This window comes from Coturnix japonica, chromosome Z (assembly GCF_001577835.2).
Source record: "Coturnix japonica isolate 7356 chromosome Z, Coturnix japonica 2.1, whole genome shotgun sequence".
In the NCBI taxonomy this organism is placed as follows: domain Eukaryota; kingdom Metazoa; phylum Chordata; class Aves; order Galliformes; family Phasianidae; genus Coturnix; species Coturnix japonica.
Genome location: NC_029547.1, coordinates 59,788,834 through 59,806,872, shown reverse-complemented (window position 1 = coordinate 59,806,872; position 18,039 = coordinate 59,788,834). Strand labels below are relative to the sequence as shown.

At 41.7% G+C, this 18,039-nt stretch overlaps 1 protein-coding gene across 12 annotated transcripts in view; it reads left to right on the top strand.

Moving 5' to 3' along the window:
* The window catches only part of ELAVL2 (ELAV like RNA binding protein 2), an 86,244-nt gene that overhangs the window by 43,846 nt on the left and 24,359 nt on the right, over positions 1–18,039 (top strand). For all 12 annotated transcript variants that reach the window (XM_032441339.1, XM_032441338.1, XM_032441337.1 and 9 more), the window contains one exon: positions 15,169–15,272. In XM_032441339.1, coding sequence (XP_032297230.1) covers positions 15,169–15,272 — 104 coding nt within the window. The remainder of the gene's footprint in view (positions 1–15,168; positions 15,273–18,039) is intronic.

Below are 18,039 nucleotides of genomic sequence, written 5' to 3'. Positions count from 1 at the left end.
ATTTCTATTGAAGGAAAATGGTGAGAAGGGAACAGTGCTGCTATTCAGTACTTACCGTTAGTTTTTCTCAATAGAGGAGTACAGCTTTAGGTACAGAATTATGGCTGAGTGACTGGCATCGTCACCAGGTGTGTGCTCCCTAGACTTATTCATTGTCAGAATACTGACGCTGGCTTTTAATGTTGTCCTTGGCTTTTCTTCTAATAGAGTTCTTACACTAGTGTTTATAGCTTCAGGCTTTCTTCTGTTGTTCATCACGTCCAGTGTTAAGTTTCTGTGAACTTCACTTGATACTGTTAGAAAGGTTAAGATACTAGCTTGTTTTAGCAGTACTTCAGGGAATCTTGACTGCTTAGCTTTGAACACAGAAGAACTGTGGATTTAAACAAAGTTATTCTTAGTTAAGCATCTTTGGCACAAAATGAACGTTTGTGAGTGTTAGCATAAAAATATTTATCTGTATGGAAGGTAAATGCATGAGGGTATTTTAAAAAGATTTATATGTTATCTTCATCTGAAAATGAATTATAATTTCAGGTTTTTTGTTCTAACAGCTTTTAAAGTTCACTTGTGGAGGTACTTCATATGTTATTTGTAAAGTGAAATGGACGAGAGGTGGAACTCTTAAACTTAACTCTTTCTCCTTAAACCACTTTATTCCATAGAACTCACTAGGTTACACATTTGAGTCCATACTGAGAAGGCTTGCAGTATTCGTTATTGAGCACTATGAAACTCAGAATTATTATTATTGTTGTGGAAAAAGAGATTACCTGTGTTACAGGTTACCTAGATTTACCTGTGCCCGTGACAGGGGGGAGCCACCCCATAGGGCCGCCCCCAACCTGGAAAGGAAGGGAAAAGGGGAATGGGATAAAAACAGCAGCAATCTAAGGAGGAAAACTTATTTTACTAAGTATGATATCGGAATACAAGATAACACAATATAATATAATTGAGGCTAATAAATCAAAAGAAACAGAGGGAGAGAGTCCCCGAAAACAGAGAGGCCTAGTGTGAACTCTAGGTGACACGGCTGGAACACTTCCCACTCCATGAGAAGTGTGAGAGAGAGCACTCCAGCCTGGGAACGAGATTAAATAGTGTCCTGGTCCCGTGACTTATCCCTGACTGTGATGTACTGTTATGTTGTGGAATACTGATAGCACAATTACAAAATTACAAAACCATGACATTCCACCCCTTATTCTACATTATTATATAATGGTTAATATATACATATATACATGTATGTAAAACCATGATAGCTAAATAGTAGAATTACATGTAACATAACTAAATGTATAACTATAATAACTAAAATATACTACACATGCAAATATATACATAGATACATAAAATTATTGACTGCACTCCCCCAGCATCAAATTCCCTTGTGGTACACATTGAACATCCCCATCCTTCTGCATTACCCACTAAGTGCACCCAGGTCCCTGGGCAAAAACAGTTCCATGGACAGGTTTGCCCTTTCCAGAGGCTGAAAGGACCAAAACAGCTTTTCCCACATGTTGTTACATGTACAACGAGGTACTTAAATCTCCCTATATGGGTAGGGCTAGATTTGACTGGACGCATCACGATTGACAGATCCTCTAGTATTGACCAACCAAGTGGGCTTCTGCCAGATTCTTCTCCAGTGCTTAATGTTCCACCACCCATTGCTTTCAACATAGTTTTCAACAACCCATTATATCGTTCAATTTTACCAGAAGCTGGTGCATGGTAGGGAATATGGTAAATCCACTCAATGCCATGACTTTGGCCCAAGTATTTATAAGAGAATTTTTGAAATGTGTCCCGTTATCAGATTCAATTCTTTCTGGGGTGCCATGTCGCCATAGGACTTGTTTCTCAAGAACCAATATGGTTTATCGGGCGGTAGCATGGGGTACTGCGTATGTTTCAAGCCACCCAGTGGTTGCCTCTACCATGGTAGGCACATAGCATTTACCACTGCGAGATCGTGGCAAGGTGATATAATCATCCTGCCACACCTTCCCATTTTTATACTTGTGCTATCGCCCTTCCTCCCAGAGAGGTTTCATCCTTTTGGCTTGTTTAATTATGGCACATGTTTCACAGTCATGAATAATCTGCGCAATAGCGTCCATAGTTAAGTCCACCCCTCGGTCTCTGGCCCACTTATATGTTGTGTCTCTTCCTTGATGGCCTGAGGTCTCATGGGCCTATTGAGCTAGAAGTAGTTCGCCCTTATTCTGCCAGTCCAAGTCGATTTGAGCCACCTCAATTCTGGCAGCTTTATCTACCTGATGGTTGTTTTGTTGTTCTTCAGTAGCCCGACTTTTGGGCACATGTGCATCCACCTGACACACCTTTAGGACCATATTCTTTGTTCGGGCAGCAATGTCCTTCCATAGTTCAGTGGCCCAAACAGATTTACCTTTCCGTTGCCAGTTATTTTGTTCCCACTGCTGTAACCACCCCCATAAGGCATTTGCCACCCTCCATGAGTCAGTATAAAGATACAGCATTGGCCACCTCTCCCGTTCAGCAACATCTAAGGCCGGCTGGACAGCTTTTATCTCTGCAAACTGACTTGATTCTCCCTTACCTTCAGTGGCCTCTAGAACCTGTCGTGTGGGGCCCCACACAGCAGCTTACCATTTGTGATGCTTCCCTAAAATGCGACATGATCCGTCAGTGAACATGGCATATTTCTTTTCATTTTCTGGTAATTCGTTGTATGGTGGGGCCTCTTTAGCACGTGACATCTCTTTGCTGGTGATGTTCCAAACTTTTTATCTTCAGGCCAGTCCATGATCACCTGATCACACTGGATTGAACATGGTGGTGTTTGTAAAATTGCCTATTTCATGTGGGATACGAGTGTTTGTAAAATTAGCTATTCCATCTGGGATGTAGATGCCAAAATTCGGACCATACCACATCGCATATAAGTACCAGGCAGGTGTCTCCATCAGTGCTCTTATTAGGTTGTATGCATACATGATTCCACAACACCAAAGCATGGTATTAATAGTTGATCAATACTTTGAGAAGATCATAATTGCTTTCAATCCCTTATACAGAGCAACTGGGATGGAGAGTGGATTCATAGCTGGCAGGCTCTGTAAAAGTCAGAACTAGCTAGCTTTGCTCTGAGGGAGAAAGAAATCCCTTTGTTTTCTTTACAAAAGTGAGATAGCAATGTTAAGAGTGTGCAGCTACCCCTGAATGTTGACAGTTCGCCTGGAATTTCAAGGTCGCGTTCTCAGTGAGCAGCTATGAAAAGATAACACTCCCGTAACAAAGCAAATGAAGCTCTTTGAGAGCAAAGAGAGAGTTGTTCTAAAAGCTAAAAAAGCAGAAGCTCTTTGCCCGCATTCTCCACCAAAATCTGTCATGGGTTACCTAGATTTACCTATGCCCATGATGGGGGACCCCACCCCGTGGACCCCCCCCTCCTGGCCCGGAAAGGAAGGTAAAAAAGGAGAATGGGATAAAAACATCAGCAATCTAAGGAGGAAAACTTATTTTACTGATTATGATATTGGAATACAAGATAACACAATATAATATAATTGAGGCTAATAAATCGAACGAAACAGAGAGAGAGAGTGAGTCCCTCCAGCCTGGAAATGACATTATATAGTGTCCTGGTCCCGTGACTTATCCCTGACCGTGATGTTCTCTGGGATATGTAGTCTTCTTCTGTAAACTGCACATTGGGCAAAATCGTCCATGCTTTACATGATGTTATGATGTGGAATACTGATAGCAAAATTACAAAACTATGTCAACCTGCAATTGTGTTACCTATTTTACTTGGTCAGCAAACCCTGCTGATGAATGTTTAAAGCTTAGCAGGATAAGCTGGATGCTGTGGCAGCACATCACTGCAGGGATAGGAAAGGTAGCTTGTTCAGCCCTTATGTTAGCTGATCCGTAGCTCTGAAACAGCGTGGCCAAGGACTCCCTCGTGTGGTGGGTGTGCCAAGATTCAGAGGCATCTGTCTGAATTTTTGTTAGGAGTCTCTTTCTCTCCGGAGTGTGGAGAGTGCTTGACAAAGTAACACAAGTGATAGACTCCAATAAGAAATGCAGCAGTGGAAGCTCTTTTTTAGTACTGTAGCTGCTGTTTTTGGCATGTGTTAGTCATCTGGTTAAGCTAAGAGTGTATGCTAATTAAGTAGTCCTGGAAAAACACAGTGTTTGCTGAAGCAAAAATGCTTAGTTCTACAGCACTGGTTCTGGGTTTTATCTGGGGTATAAATAAGAAAATAATTTTCATCAGAGGCTATCTTAGGTAAACAGTTATGAGTAATTTGATTTAGGAGACAGCAGGAGAATTCAAGGCTGAGAGATAAGCAAGCTTGGTGCTGGCAGAAATTTCTGGGGGAGAACTTGATGGTTTTCCAAAACAAGGCAAAGAAATAAGTTCAGAAAACCTTATAATTTACCAGGATGTTTTAGTCAGTCATGATCAGTTTGATGCTTAGATTTCAACTGCTCTCCAGTCACTCTGTCATGCAGTATACATCCTTTTATGTAAAAGTAGTGCTAACAGTTGAAAATGCAACACTTGAGTTCACTTTATACCTGTGACCTCTTGAGGACTTTTGTGTGATACAGCCATAACCGTATTTTAGAAGTAGTTTTAAAAGTGGCTTGCATGGCAGCTATTATATCAAAGCTCACACTTGTCAATGTTTCAAGCTATTCTCTTGTAATACAACAGACTGTAAATGACACTTGAACACTTTCAGTCAAACTCTTATTAACAGGACTGTGTAGTTCAGATGGCTGAGCTTCCTCTTACTGCACATCCAGTTCAGCAGCATTGAGTATAAAGCTGTTGAAGATGCTGCTTTTGGCGCTTGTCTGAAATAGTATTTCTTATTGGTTCTGAGTTGCCTACAGGGTTCAGAAGTGGTAGCTCTTGGGCTGAAAATGTAAGAGAAACATTTTTTTCTGCTGTCTTAAACTTATTTTATAAAATACTGTCATCTTTTGCCCACTGTAGAAGGGAGTAGCTATCCAGACATCTGTCTCCTTAGAGGTTTTCGTTTGTAGTATTTGCTTGTGTTGGTATTCCAGTTACAGAAGTTGCTGTAGTTTAAATAAATAAATGCATTTTAAGTAAACCTCTTGTTTTTCAAGACAATTATCTGATATGGGGGCTCTTCTCCTTTCTGTGCATCTGTGGAAATCCAGCAAGGAGAAATTTAGCTATTACGTGGCAGCTCTAGTAAAGCTTTAGAAGAGCATGCATTAGCTGTGGATGCTGTAGCCATTTCCAAAAAAACAAACAAGGAAGTGCAAGTGTACTTTTTCTCATTGTCAGCAGTCCAGTTCCTAGAAGAGGCTATAAAAAGTGTCTTCACTGCTGTCCTGCTGTGGTTGGGCTGAGTGCTGGGGTTTAGCTGGTTGCACAACTCTAGCATAAGTGAAGGAGCACTTTATTCGAATCTAAATAAACTCTGCTTCATCTTATAGTTAGAATATGTTCTCTACATTGATAGCAAGTCAGAAGGGTGTGCCTATACAAATGAGAACCTGTAGGAGGTGGTACAAGAAGAAAGTGATGTTAGGTTTCCACTTCAGTTGGAAATGAACTGTATATACAGCAGTAGTGGACTTAAAGTGAAACTTGACAGGAAGGGGAGGGTGGAGAGGTATTACTCTGTTGTCCTTGAATGTATGCTCCTAGTTTTCTCACCTAAAGCAAATTTTGAGACAAATCACACTAGCTAATGTCTCCTAACATTGAACTGGGATGTGCTTCAGGTTGCAACAGATGTTTATGCCTGAAGTACTCAACTGCATGAAACATTTTTTCTAGGTAATATTTGGACAGCACTAGGCCTTGTTTTTTTCTTTCATGTCCCCCACTATTTCTTACTTAAAACTTACTTATGAGAAACTTGCATAGTAGTGAGGGAAAATGACCTTGTCCTTCCCCAGTCTCTTGAGAAAACTTTACATGGGTAGTTAAGTACGGCCAAGTGAAATGAGGTAACTTGTAGTGGATTACAAGGGTTTGTTAACCCAGCAGCAAGCTCTTAAATATTGTACGTACTTCTGCTTCAAGGAAATGCATGATGCTGTTTAGTGATGTGCAGTAAGAAATTGAGGGAAGACGAAACTTGACTTGCATTTGACTAGGCAGACAGTTAAGTTGCTCAGTCATCTTGTCATTCCTTCTCTCTGGAAGAATAGCGTGAGGGTCTTCCTCATGGTCTTTGGTTCTAACATTCTGTTCTTGAGAATGGGACTGTGGTATAAGCAACCTCGCAAGTTGCTGAAAATAACCAAGAAGTTCTTCAGCAGAAGTTACAAAGAGATAGACAGTCCGATTATTCTTATTCAGAAACTTGAGCATTTTTGTTGTTAGGTGGAGGGAAATGGCTTTCCAGCAGTTATATTAAAAATATGCTATTGTGCTTTAAGGAATATTGCTGCTACTTTAAAAGCAAGATGTTAAGAAGGTTCAACAAATATGAGTTCTCTGACATCTGTTTTGTATGACAGTTTTCTCTGTTACCAAGCAGAGGATTTTCTTTGAATTTTTGCTGCTGTATGTAGTACTTCAATAGGCTTTCTTTTTTGTAGGCATTTTTAAAGCAGCGTGTTCAAGGTAGAGCTAATTAGTTACTGAATCTTCCCCTTACCGCTATCGTGAATTAGAGCGTGTGCATTTTTAAAGCCAAAAACCATGTGATGCTTCCAAAGGCACAATTCACAGGCACTGTGGCCATAGTTGTGCCTTCTCCCTGTTTCTTGTCTCCTTGTGACTTCAAACTTGAGCTGCCCACAGAGTGATACAAGTTAATGTACTGCTTTTTCCTAAATAAGAAATTAGTGTTCATCTCTTGCATCTTAGTGAACTTTGAAATACTTAATGTACACTTGTCTAGAGTTTACATGGATCTCCACTCAGTCTTTCAAAGGCTTATTAGGGTTGTTTATAATGACTTCTTAACTCCAGTTCTCTTAGAATCCATTCCAGCTTCTGATTGTAGTGCCAGAAAGTAACTTTGCATTCTCTTAAGATGCAAATTAAAGAACAATGTATACATGGTGATCAGTAGAGATTTATGAAGCTCAAAAGCTTGAAACAGGAAGGGAGTAGTTTCCCATATCAAGTGGTGCTTCCCTGTTAAGTTTTTTCTAGGTTGCATGCTTGGAAGCTGTATATTTCGCAGTGACTGACAGCATACCTAAGTTTAGAGAAATGCTAAAATCCCTAGAGATTTTTTTTTACCACTTACCCATGAATTTGGCTTTGTTGCAAGCTCCAGCTATGTAGAACATAGGATGTAGTTACTGTGAATTTTCAAATGTTAATATTGGTTCAAGTTAATCAGAGTTCCTTGAAGGAAGGCTCAAATGAAACAGCTTTCCTTCTTTTTCATGATGTAATGAAAGAATAGTTTATCTTCCTGTTCATTAGCATTGCTGTGATGCTTTAATAGTGCGTGACTGTGATTGTAGGGCTTTAGTAATCCATGGTGGCAGTTATCTTTTATATAGTGAGCAGCATCAAGGACCACGGGAGTTACTTCCACACCTGTTCTGTTTCTCTGAAAGTGAAGAGGAGGTAATGTTCTGTACAGCTTTGCTGCCCATTCCTGTGGATTTTTTTCTGTGTTTTTTGGTAGTACGTGAAAAGATATCTTAGTGTACACCAAAGGCTACTGTTTATACTGTCTCTGTGTCCAAACCAAAGCACAAAATCCAGAACAAATTATACGGAAACAGATTTTTAAATCCTAATGAGCTGTGAAATAACAGCAAGAGCTGTTGAGGTGGTACTGTACTTCTCAGTTGATGCAGTTGAGCATGTAGCATGTCATGTGTTATACACTTGCAGAAATGAGCAAAGTAACCTTCTCAAAGGTGTAAGTTTTCCTTTATGGGAGTATTAGTAATTCATAATAAGAAACAAGGTAGCCCCTAGAGGTACTGGTGACTTTTCAAATTGCTGGCTGTGCCATTATGCACAAATTGGGAAGAAACACTCCTGAGGTTAAGATCTAGATGCTGATGACCCTATTCTAAAGTGGCAGCTCAAGCTACTTTTTGATTGTTTAAATCCAAGGATTAATTAAATTAGGGAGAACTGTAGCTTTACCGTTCCTTCTCTTACCCACTTGGAGACTTCAACAAATGTACTTATTAGGCATGGAAACATATGTAAGATGATTTGCAGATGACTTCTAACTTGGTGTATTATATTGTTATATGTTATTTCTATTATACTTGCTAGATAATTCCATTTTAAGGAAAGTGAAATGTGTGTGCAGTATATACGCTGTTCTTCCTGCACAATCAGATGGGATTTCTTGTATGCTTTTTACAGAGATAGCATTAGTGCTAGCCATGCTTAAAATGGAAGTTTTTATGGCTATGAAACACTTAACTGAATTCCCAAGTCCTTATCTTTCTAACTCACCTTATATTTTCTAAAAAGAGGGAAAACAACCAGCAGATGTTGGACATACTTTGCAATAATTGGGAAACCCATGGATTGCTTGAATTAGATATTTCTGGTTTGTGTGGACTGTTTGCCGGGATTTTCTACAACTGAGCCACCCGTATATGAACTGAAGAACTCCTTACGCATTTTCCCTTAACAAAAGCTGGAGAAGCAAAAAGCAGCCCTGGAAGAGATGCTGTTCAACTTCCAGCTTTGTATTGCTTCTTGCTATCCAGAATTCATCTTCCTGTGGGCTTCTGTCTGGGCTTCTGTGTTTGTTTGACACAAAATTGTTAATTCAGGAATTGCTGTGACATCCACAGTTCTTCTGGGGAATCTTTGCCAGTGCTTTAGTGCCGTGTAAGTAATATCTGTTTAATATAGTCTAAATCTTCCCTATTTTAGTTTGAAATAATTCTTCCCCCTTGTCATATTGCTACCATACTGTGAAACAAACAAACAAAAAAAAAATTGGAAGGCTGAAATGGAACTTTCCTTACAGCCTTCTGTTTACCAGGCTGAACAAGCCCAACTCAGTTGGCCTTCCTTCATTGGAGAGGTGCTCCAGCCCTTTGATAATCTTTGTGGTCCTTCTTTGCACCTTCTCCAACAGCTTTGCGTCATTCTTATGCTGGGGGCCCCAGACCTGTACAGTACTAGAAATGGGACCTTACAAGGGCAGAGCAGAGGGAGATTATTCCCTCTCCCTGCTTCTACTCCACTTTTGATGCAGCCCAGCATAATATTGGCCTTCCAGACTTCATGAGCATGCTCTGTTCATATCCAACTTTTTGTCCCTCAGGGCCCCCAGGTCCGTCTCTACAGGGCTGCTGTCAGTATCTCTGTCTGTACACATGCAATTGCTCTTGCCCAAGTGCAGCAGCTTGCACTAGACCTTGCTGAGTGTCATTAGGTTCTACATGCCTGCTTTTCAGTCTTGTCCACATCCCTCTGGATGACATTTCTTCCTTCTGTTGTGACTGCTGCACCACTGAGTGTGGTGTCACCAGCAAGCTTGCAGAGGGTACACTGTATATTCCAATGTTGATGTCACTGATAAAGATGCTGAAGAATGCTGGTCCCAAAACAGACCCCTGGGGGAAACCACTAATCAGCAGCTCTCTTAATGAATGGCAACTTTGACTGCAGCCATTCAGCCAGTTCTTTGTAGACCACTGAGTAGTCTATCCATTGCATCTATCTATATTTTTGAGATAAGGGTGTGGTGCAGGACTGTGTCAAAGACCTTGCAGGAGTTCAGGTAGATGACAGAAGCTGCCCTCTCTTTGTCCACTGTTGCAGTCATTCCTCCATAGAAGACCACAAGACTTGTCAGACATGACCTGCCCTTGAAGCTATGCTGGCTGTCTTGGATCACCTGCTCATCCCTCATGTGCCTTAACATGGTTTCCAAGATAATCTCCTCCATGATCTTCACAAGCACAGGCATAAGGCTCATTCACCTGTAGTTTTCTCGGGTCTTTTTTCCTTTTCTTAAAAATGGGAATGTTTCCCTTTTTTCTGTCTATGAAGAATATGACAACCATGGCTCCTCAGATTTGGTCTTTGCTTGGTCTAGATTTTTTTGTGTAAAAAAAAAAAAAAAGACGAAACTCACGTGCAGAAGTTATTTCTGTTCCTCTGTTCACCTTCTATATTCTAGAAATAAGAATATATTCGGAGCATCTTACATGAAGTAGCTTTGTCTTAGATTTGACTTTCTTACAAAGTTGTGGCTTAGATGAGTTTTATCCTAGACCATGACTAAGAATACCAAAATTAGCATTTCTGCTTTAGGAAGTAAGACATTCATCAAAGTTGCTTATTTTATTTATTTATTTTTTTTTTTGAAACTGTGCTTGGGAGAGTTTCTGCAGACAGTGGGAGTGATGGAGGTGACAGGTGTAGAAATTGCTCTACTGTAATCAAACTAATATGGAAAAAAAGTAACTTAAACTCAGTTCTAGTTATCTAGGTAGACTCATAAATGAGCACAGATCATACTTCCATGGGTTGCCATAGTGTTTGTTACACAACCACTGATACTGAATGCTATTACAGAAATCATAAAGTAGAATTCCCCGCTTGGAGCAAGGCTGTGTAGAGCAGACTGCTCAGGGCATTGTCCAGTTGAGTACTGATGTTCTTTTTGTTAATGACTTGGCACTTTGTCTGTGTGCATCTGTTCACAGCTGCCGCTAGCCATTTTTTTTCTTGTGCTTCTTGGTATTATTTTAGACAAGTTGGAGAAAAATGGTCACATTGCAGAAGTGTAGCTTGTCTGCTAAACTTTTGGTGCTACCAGAGAATGACCCGGGTTGGAAGGGACCTCAAGGATCATGTAGTTCCAGCCCCCCTGCCTAGCAGGGCCACCAAACATACACCTTTACTAGATCAGGTTGCCCAGGGCCCTGTCCAACCTGGTCTTGAACACCTCCAAGGACGGGGCATCCACAGCCTCCCTGGGCAGCCTGTTCCAGGGCCTAACCACTCTCCTAGTGAAGAACTTCCCTCTAAGATCCAACCTAAATCTTCCCTCTTTCAACTTAAAACCATTTCCTCATTTCCTGCTATTGTCAGCCCTTTCGAAGAGTTTACTCCCCTCCTGGGTGTAGGTTCCCTTCAGGTATTGAAAGGCTGCAGTGAGGTCACCCCGCAACTTTCTCTTCTCTAGGCTGAACAAAGCCAACTCCCTCAGCCTGTCTTCATCTCTTCCTTCCACCGTATCGACTGCACCACTCAGCTTGGTGTCGTCAGCAAACTTGCTGAGGGTGCACTCCATTCCCTCATCGATGTCATTAATAAAGATGTTAAAGAGCATAGGTCCCAAGACAGACCCTTGAGGGACACCACTCGTTACCGGCCTCCACCTGGACACAGAGCCATTGCCCACCATCCCTCTGTCTGCGGCCTTTCAACCAATTGCTTATCCATCTAGTTGTCCACCCATCAAATCCACCTCCCTCCAATTTGGATATGAGGATGTGGTGGGGGACCATGTCAGAGGCCTTGCTCAGATCCAGGTCAATGACGTCGGTCACCTTCCCTTCGTCCATCAATGCCGTCACTCCATCATAGAAGGCCACAAGATTAGTTAAGCATGACCTTCCCCTGGTGAAGCCATGCTGGCTGTCTCGGATCACATACTCATTCTTTATGTCATCGAGGATGTTGTCCAGGAGGATCTGTTCCACAATCTTCCCAGGCACGGAGGTGAGACTCACCGGCCTGTAGTTCCCCGGGACCTCCCTGCTCCCCTTCTTGTATATGGGAGTGATGTGGCCCTTCCTCCAATCGTCCAGGACCTCACCTGACAGCCACGACTTCTCAAATATGATGGAGAGCGGCTCAGCAACCTCCTCAGCCAGCTCCTTCAGGACCCTGGGATGCACGCCATCTGGCCCCATAGACTTGTACTCATTCAGTCTAAGGAGGCACTCTCGGACTTGCTCTACCCTTACAGTGGGGAGGGATTTACCACCTTGGTCCCCACATAGAGGTTTGGGGATGCAGGGCTTAGGGACGTGAAAAAGACTAGAATCCTGGCCACCCGTGAATTCCGAGGTGAAGAACTCATTCAGCACCTCAGCTTTCTCTTCATCTGTTGAAGCCAGTTCTTTTTCTAGACTTGCCAAAGTAGGTACACCCGTTTTGGCCTGTCTCTTCTGGCCAATGTACCTGTAGAAGGTTTTCTCATTGTTTTTCACGTCCCTTGCCAAGTTCAGTTCTGCCTGCGCCGTGGCTTCCCTGATCCCACGTCTGCAAGTCCGGACGGCATCCCTGTATTCTTCCCAGGTGACACAGCCTTGTTTCCAGAGCTTGTACACCCCTTTCTTCGCCCTCAGTTCTCTCAGCAGATCCTTGCTGAGCCATGCCGGTTTTCTACCTCACCTGCCCACTTTCTTATTCAGGGGAATGGAGAACTCTTGTGCTGCCAGGAGGACATCCTTGAAAAGCATCCAGCTCTCCTCAACATCCTTGTCTTTGAGGGCAGCGCGCCAGGGGATCTTGGCCAGCAATCCATTGAGTAGCTTGAAGTCTGCTCTTCTAAAGTTCAGCGTCCTGGTCCTGCTCTTTGCCAGGCCCACATCGCTTGAGATAACAAACTCAACCAGGGCATGGTCACTGGAGCCCAGGCAGCCTCCAACCTTGACGCCTTTGATGATCTCCTCAGCGTTGGTGAGCAGCAGGTTCAGCAACGTTTCACCTCTGGTCGGTCTGTCCAATACCTGAACCAGAAAGCTATCATCAATGGATTCCAAGAGCCTTCTGGAGCTCTTGCAGCTCGCCGTGTGGTTTTTCCAACAAATGTCCGGATGGTTGAAGTCCCCCACCAGGACAAGAGCCCGTGAGCCAGACGCCTCACACATCTGGAGCAAGAAAGCCTTGTCAACAGCCTCCCCTTGATCAGGTGGCCTGTAGTATACCCCTAATACCAGCTGACCTTTATTAGTCCCATCTCTATTCCTAACCCACAGGCTCTCAACCTGTTCCTGACTCTTTCTCATAGAGAACTCCTCACAGTTTATCCAATCCCTGACATAGAGAGCAACTCGCCCACCCTTCTACCTTGCTTATCTCTCCTAAAGAGTCTATAGTCGTCGATGGCAGTATCCCAATTGTTGGAGTCATCTCACCATGTTTCTGTGATAGCAACAATGTCATAACTTTCCGAGTGCATCACAGTTTCCATTCTTCCTGCTTGTTACTCAGGCTACGTGCATTAGTATAAAGGCACTTCAGCCGGGCTGTCCGTCTTGCCACCTTTATAAGGGATCCAGGATCCGCTAGAACAGCAGCATCCCCAGCATCCCCCTGCCCTACTCCATCCCTTTGCACTCTGCCGTCATTACCCATGGAGTTTGGTACAAGCCTTCGAATGACTCGTTCAACTCCAGTAGCCCTTATTTTTCCCCCTTCCCCCTTTGTTCCTAGTTCAAAGACCTGTCAATGAGTCTCGCCAGTTCTTCAGCTAATATCCTCTTACCCCTCAGGGACAGGCTGCTTGCATCAGCAGCCATCATGCCGGGTGCAGTGTAGATTGTCCCGTGGTCAAAAAAGCCAAAATTCATGTGTCTGCACCAGCTCTTAAGCCATGGATTTAAGAGTTGGGTTTTTTGGATCCTCCCTGTACCTTTCCCTGACACCACGGGTGTAGAAGAAAAGACCACCTGCACCCCAGCTCCTTCAAGTAATCGCCCCATTCGCCTGAAGTCTTCCTTTATAGACCTCAGGATTTCCTTATCACCTTCCTTGCCGCCAGCCTGAATTATTAAAAGTGGGTAGTAATCTGAAGGCTGAATCAACCCAGGAATTATCTTTGAAATGTCCCTGACCCGTGCCCCAGGAAGGCAGCACACCTCTCTGCGGGTAGGGTCGGGCCGGCATATAGGGCCCTCTGTTCCTTGCGGAAGGGAGTCACGACAGTCACCCTTCTGTCCTTATGGTGCTATGTTAGTTGTACAAAATACTACCAACAGTGGTGGGCTTATTACTGAAACCTCCGGTCTCTATCCATCAGGTATTTTTCTTGTGTATGTTCTGCTATCTAAATAGCATATAGCAACTTCATACATCATGGATGCTTTTAGATCTTTCCTGCGATAAATGGATTTGCCACTTGTGCATTATGTAATACGGTTTATCCCTTTATCAGTACATTGCCAGGTAACATCTCATACTGGCATTCTGTGAGTGGGCTGTACTGGATGCTTCCCATGGCTTTGACTTGTTGACTCAGGTTTTTGAATTAGATTTTTTCAGGTTCTTAAAATAATCTTGAAAGACTGTGGGACTCTGTATTAAAATCTGTGCTAATGAAGGGTATGTTTACTAGATAGCATCCTGTTGCTATGTTACGTTTTAGTAGCTGTCTGTTCTTGTGTGCTGAAAGTCTTTTTAAAAAAAAAAATAGGCTGAAGGCAGCTGCTTAAGGATGTTACATGCTTGGTTTTGTGATTTTCAAGAGATAAACCCCTAAGTACTTACTAGGTGCTTAGACACAGTACACTGATTGAAATGGGCTGTGGCTTAGTAGGAGTTAAAAGTGCTCTGTAGCCATCTGTGATCTGGACTGGTAGTGCTAGAAGAATCTGATGATGTGGCATCTTTGTTCTAATGATATATAATTGATGTCTGGTCATTTGTATGAGTTGGTACGAATATAGCAACAAAATGGTCTTTTAAAACCTCTTGCTACCAGGAGGCTGTATTCTGTGTGAGTAGTGTCTGTGGAAGCGATCATCTTCAGAGATCTCATGGCTCAAATTCTGATACTGAAATGCCTTTGAAATTCCCTCATTTTGAAGTATTGTTATGGAATCTTACCATTATGCTTTCTGTACTCAATTAAAAAGTTGAATAGTGGATTTTTTGATGTTTTGACTTGGAAAATTTTGTGTTACTTCTTGTTTCCAACAGTTCATAACCAATTACTGAACTATTTCATACAATTTTTTTTCAAGCCTTTTGTTAAATGTATGGTAGCCATTTCTTCAGTGCATTTTGGGCAGTCTATGGGAAAAGAGAAAGCTAATGAAATTTATTAGCCTTACTGGAAAAACAAAGCATTGTGAACTTCTGATTATTGCAGATGTCTGTTTCTCAATGTAGTTATTTTGTTGTATGTCCATTTAAGGTTTTTTAAGTACATTTAGTTATAAGACAGTGTAGGAATACTAATGATCACTTTTCCTTTCTTTAACCAGGGCAGAGCTTGGGTTATGGTTTTGTGAACTATGTTGAACCGAAGGATGCTGAAAAAGCTATCAACACACTGAATGGATTGAGACTTCAAACTAAAACAATAAAAGTATGTATTTCTTTCTATGACTAAATTGTTTTTGACTTTTTAGTCTTCACTATTTATGACTTGTGTTCTTCCAAATAATATTCAGGCATTCTGCTGTTGGCAATATAATAGTGTAGGACATCATTGTGATTAGTCCTTTGTAGTCTAGTTAGACTTAAAGCTAGATTGTAATTAAATATAGAAAATCGAGAATTGCTAAGTTCTTTGCACCTGCATGTAACTGTGATCTAACTGAGAAATCAGATTAAATTGTTGTTTGCTTGAGTTACAGAAGTGCAGTATTTCCTGTCGTCTCAAGGCTACACTATGTGCTTCCTACCTACCCTTTCAAATAATAACGTATAACTCACTTAGTAAACCAGGCAATCACTGCCTGAAAGTATTCTCCTTTATGAATATCCTTAAAATGAAATGATATAACTGTTGCGGCTACAAAGATCCATGAATTACTGGTCTTGCAAGTTTGTTCTCTAGTTAGTGTATCTATGGTTGTTTATTTGGAATTTGTGTTTTTGTTTTAACTCGATCATGGGTGAAGCTGTACAGTGCTCTTGTAAGAGAGCAGCAGCAATACATTTATTGTTATAAAATAGTGGTTTAGCAAAACTTAATTGTAAGTAAGACAACTTCACAAGATTTTAGATGGCAGGGTACCCAAGATTAACAAGATTCATAGGATTAAACAGACTTCTCAAGGAGACCCTCCCACTGTGTCACAAGGTTTAGAAGAGACTCTTGTTTTCTAAACTCTTACTTGATCTAAATGTGTTTGAATCTACCCTGAGTTTCAAACTTGCCAATTGTTTGTGTCTAAGGGATTTCATGTACACAGTCAACCTAAGATACAATCTTAGCTTTTAGGATTTGTGAGCTTTGCTGTTAGTCACTTACTGCAGATCTGTAGCAATACAGTCTCTTGATGCCAAGGTGTATGGTGCCCCTGCAGTGCATGTAGGCATCCCTACTCAGAGGGACATCCTGTTGTTCAGTCTGCTGTCATACAGGAAAACTTGAAGGGCTCCTGGGCTGTTTATTATTTATGGGGTGAGATGACTGACTCATAGCCAGGTGCTGAATACAATTTTGAGCTTGATGTTAGTTCTTCCAAAACTTAAGCCAGAGGCTTCAGCACTGTGGCTAAGATTGTCACTGGCTCATCTAGTCCTTAGCTGTGAAGCAAGATGCCTGTTTGTTGATCTGTTAGCCTGGGCCAGAAAGTAACCAGTGCTGTATTCACCACTCATCTGAGTAAAGTTGATGTTAAGTCAGTCTGGAAAGAGGAGAGCAAGGGATGTGCACGCCACCCTCCTGTATCTTCTGTTTATTAAATTCAGCTTACTGAAATTCCAAAAGTACAGATACTTGGCTCAGCAATTGTTTTTTCTTGTTTCATTCTCCTGATGGCATCACTTACTTATAAAATGGTTTTCTCCAAATGTATGTAGGCAGGGTTATGGTGATGAGGAAATAACTTTATAATAAGCATGTTTTTTTTATCTGTTTTTTTATGTTACTAATACTTCTAAAATGTAGCTTTACACAGTTATTCCATCATCAGAAGAAGATGCTCATTCAAACAATCATTTGGGTTCTGAAATGTGGGCATTGGAGATTAGATAAATAAATCTGTCAGAAAATGGAGACTTCCAAATCTGTTTCACAGGTGTTGGTGCCTGTGGGCAACATGTGTCAGCCAGTTTCTTCTTCATTAAAGAGCAAGGTTTGCTTGCTGATCTCTTACCTAGTGATGGCTCTCAAACTTACAACAAAATGCGCTCCTGTTAACATGTTTGAAGTTTAATTGAAGTTAGAAGCATTACTAAGCCAGTTAAGCATAACTGAAATAAATACAAGGTGCCTGTGACTACAGTTAGAATTCCCTACCCGTTCCATATTGATGAAGTTTAATAAGTATGTGACACTATTTGAAACGTACATACACTGCTGTTTGACAGACTCTGAGTCATGGAAAGATCTGGGTAGGTGTTTGGCTGTGCAGCTCTGCCATGTTATTTGCTGTGGGGAAATGGAAGGAAGTCATTCGGTGCTCCAAAAGCTTGTGCAGATTTTGAAGGAGTTTTCAAAAGGGAATAAATTTGTACTCAGTAATGTTGCAAGTATATGCACCTTAGCAGTGACTGGGATAAAATATCTTGGTTTGTAAGAATAAGAAATGCATTTGCTCAATTCTGTGGACTGTGTTAGAAGACAAGTAACTGAGTGGTGGCTTTTTTTATGGGGCAGGGTGGCAAGTTCTGACTTTTCTTGCCTATGCTCAGTTCTGTTCAACTTCAGCACATTCTTTCAGGTTTAATGTACAGTAGCTGGGAAAAGACTGCTTTACTCCCTTACCCTCTCTTATTAAGTGTAAGCTGGGTTTCAGGGCAAGTTTTCAGGATTGTAGACACTCAACATGCTGTTTAAAGTGTTTGGCTTTACCTGCTTCAACACTGTGGGGGAGAACATTGATTAGGGGTGTTTCTAATGTGTTTCAGGACTTAGGGTATTTGTACACTAGAAGGTTGCTTCTGTTAGAATAGTTGAGATGACTGTGTAGTTGAGAACTGTCAAGGATATCTGCCTTTATCTCTGAAGCAATACAAATTCTCATTCACCTGGGAAGCAAGCTGTATTTCATATTCCCCTCATCAGTCCAGAGACTAACCTGAAGAGAGCTGAAATTGATAACAGAGCTCTTTGTGCAGGAACATTTGAAGGGAGCAGTCATTTCTGAGCAATCAGCAGGAGGACCTTGGTGGAGCCTGCA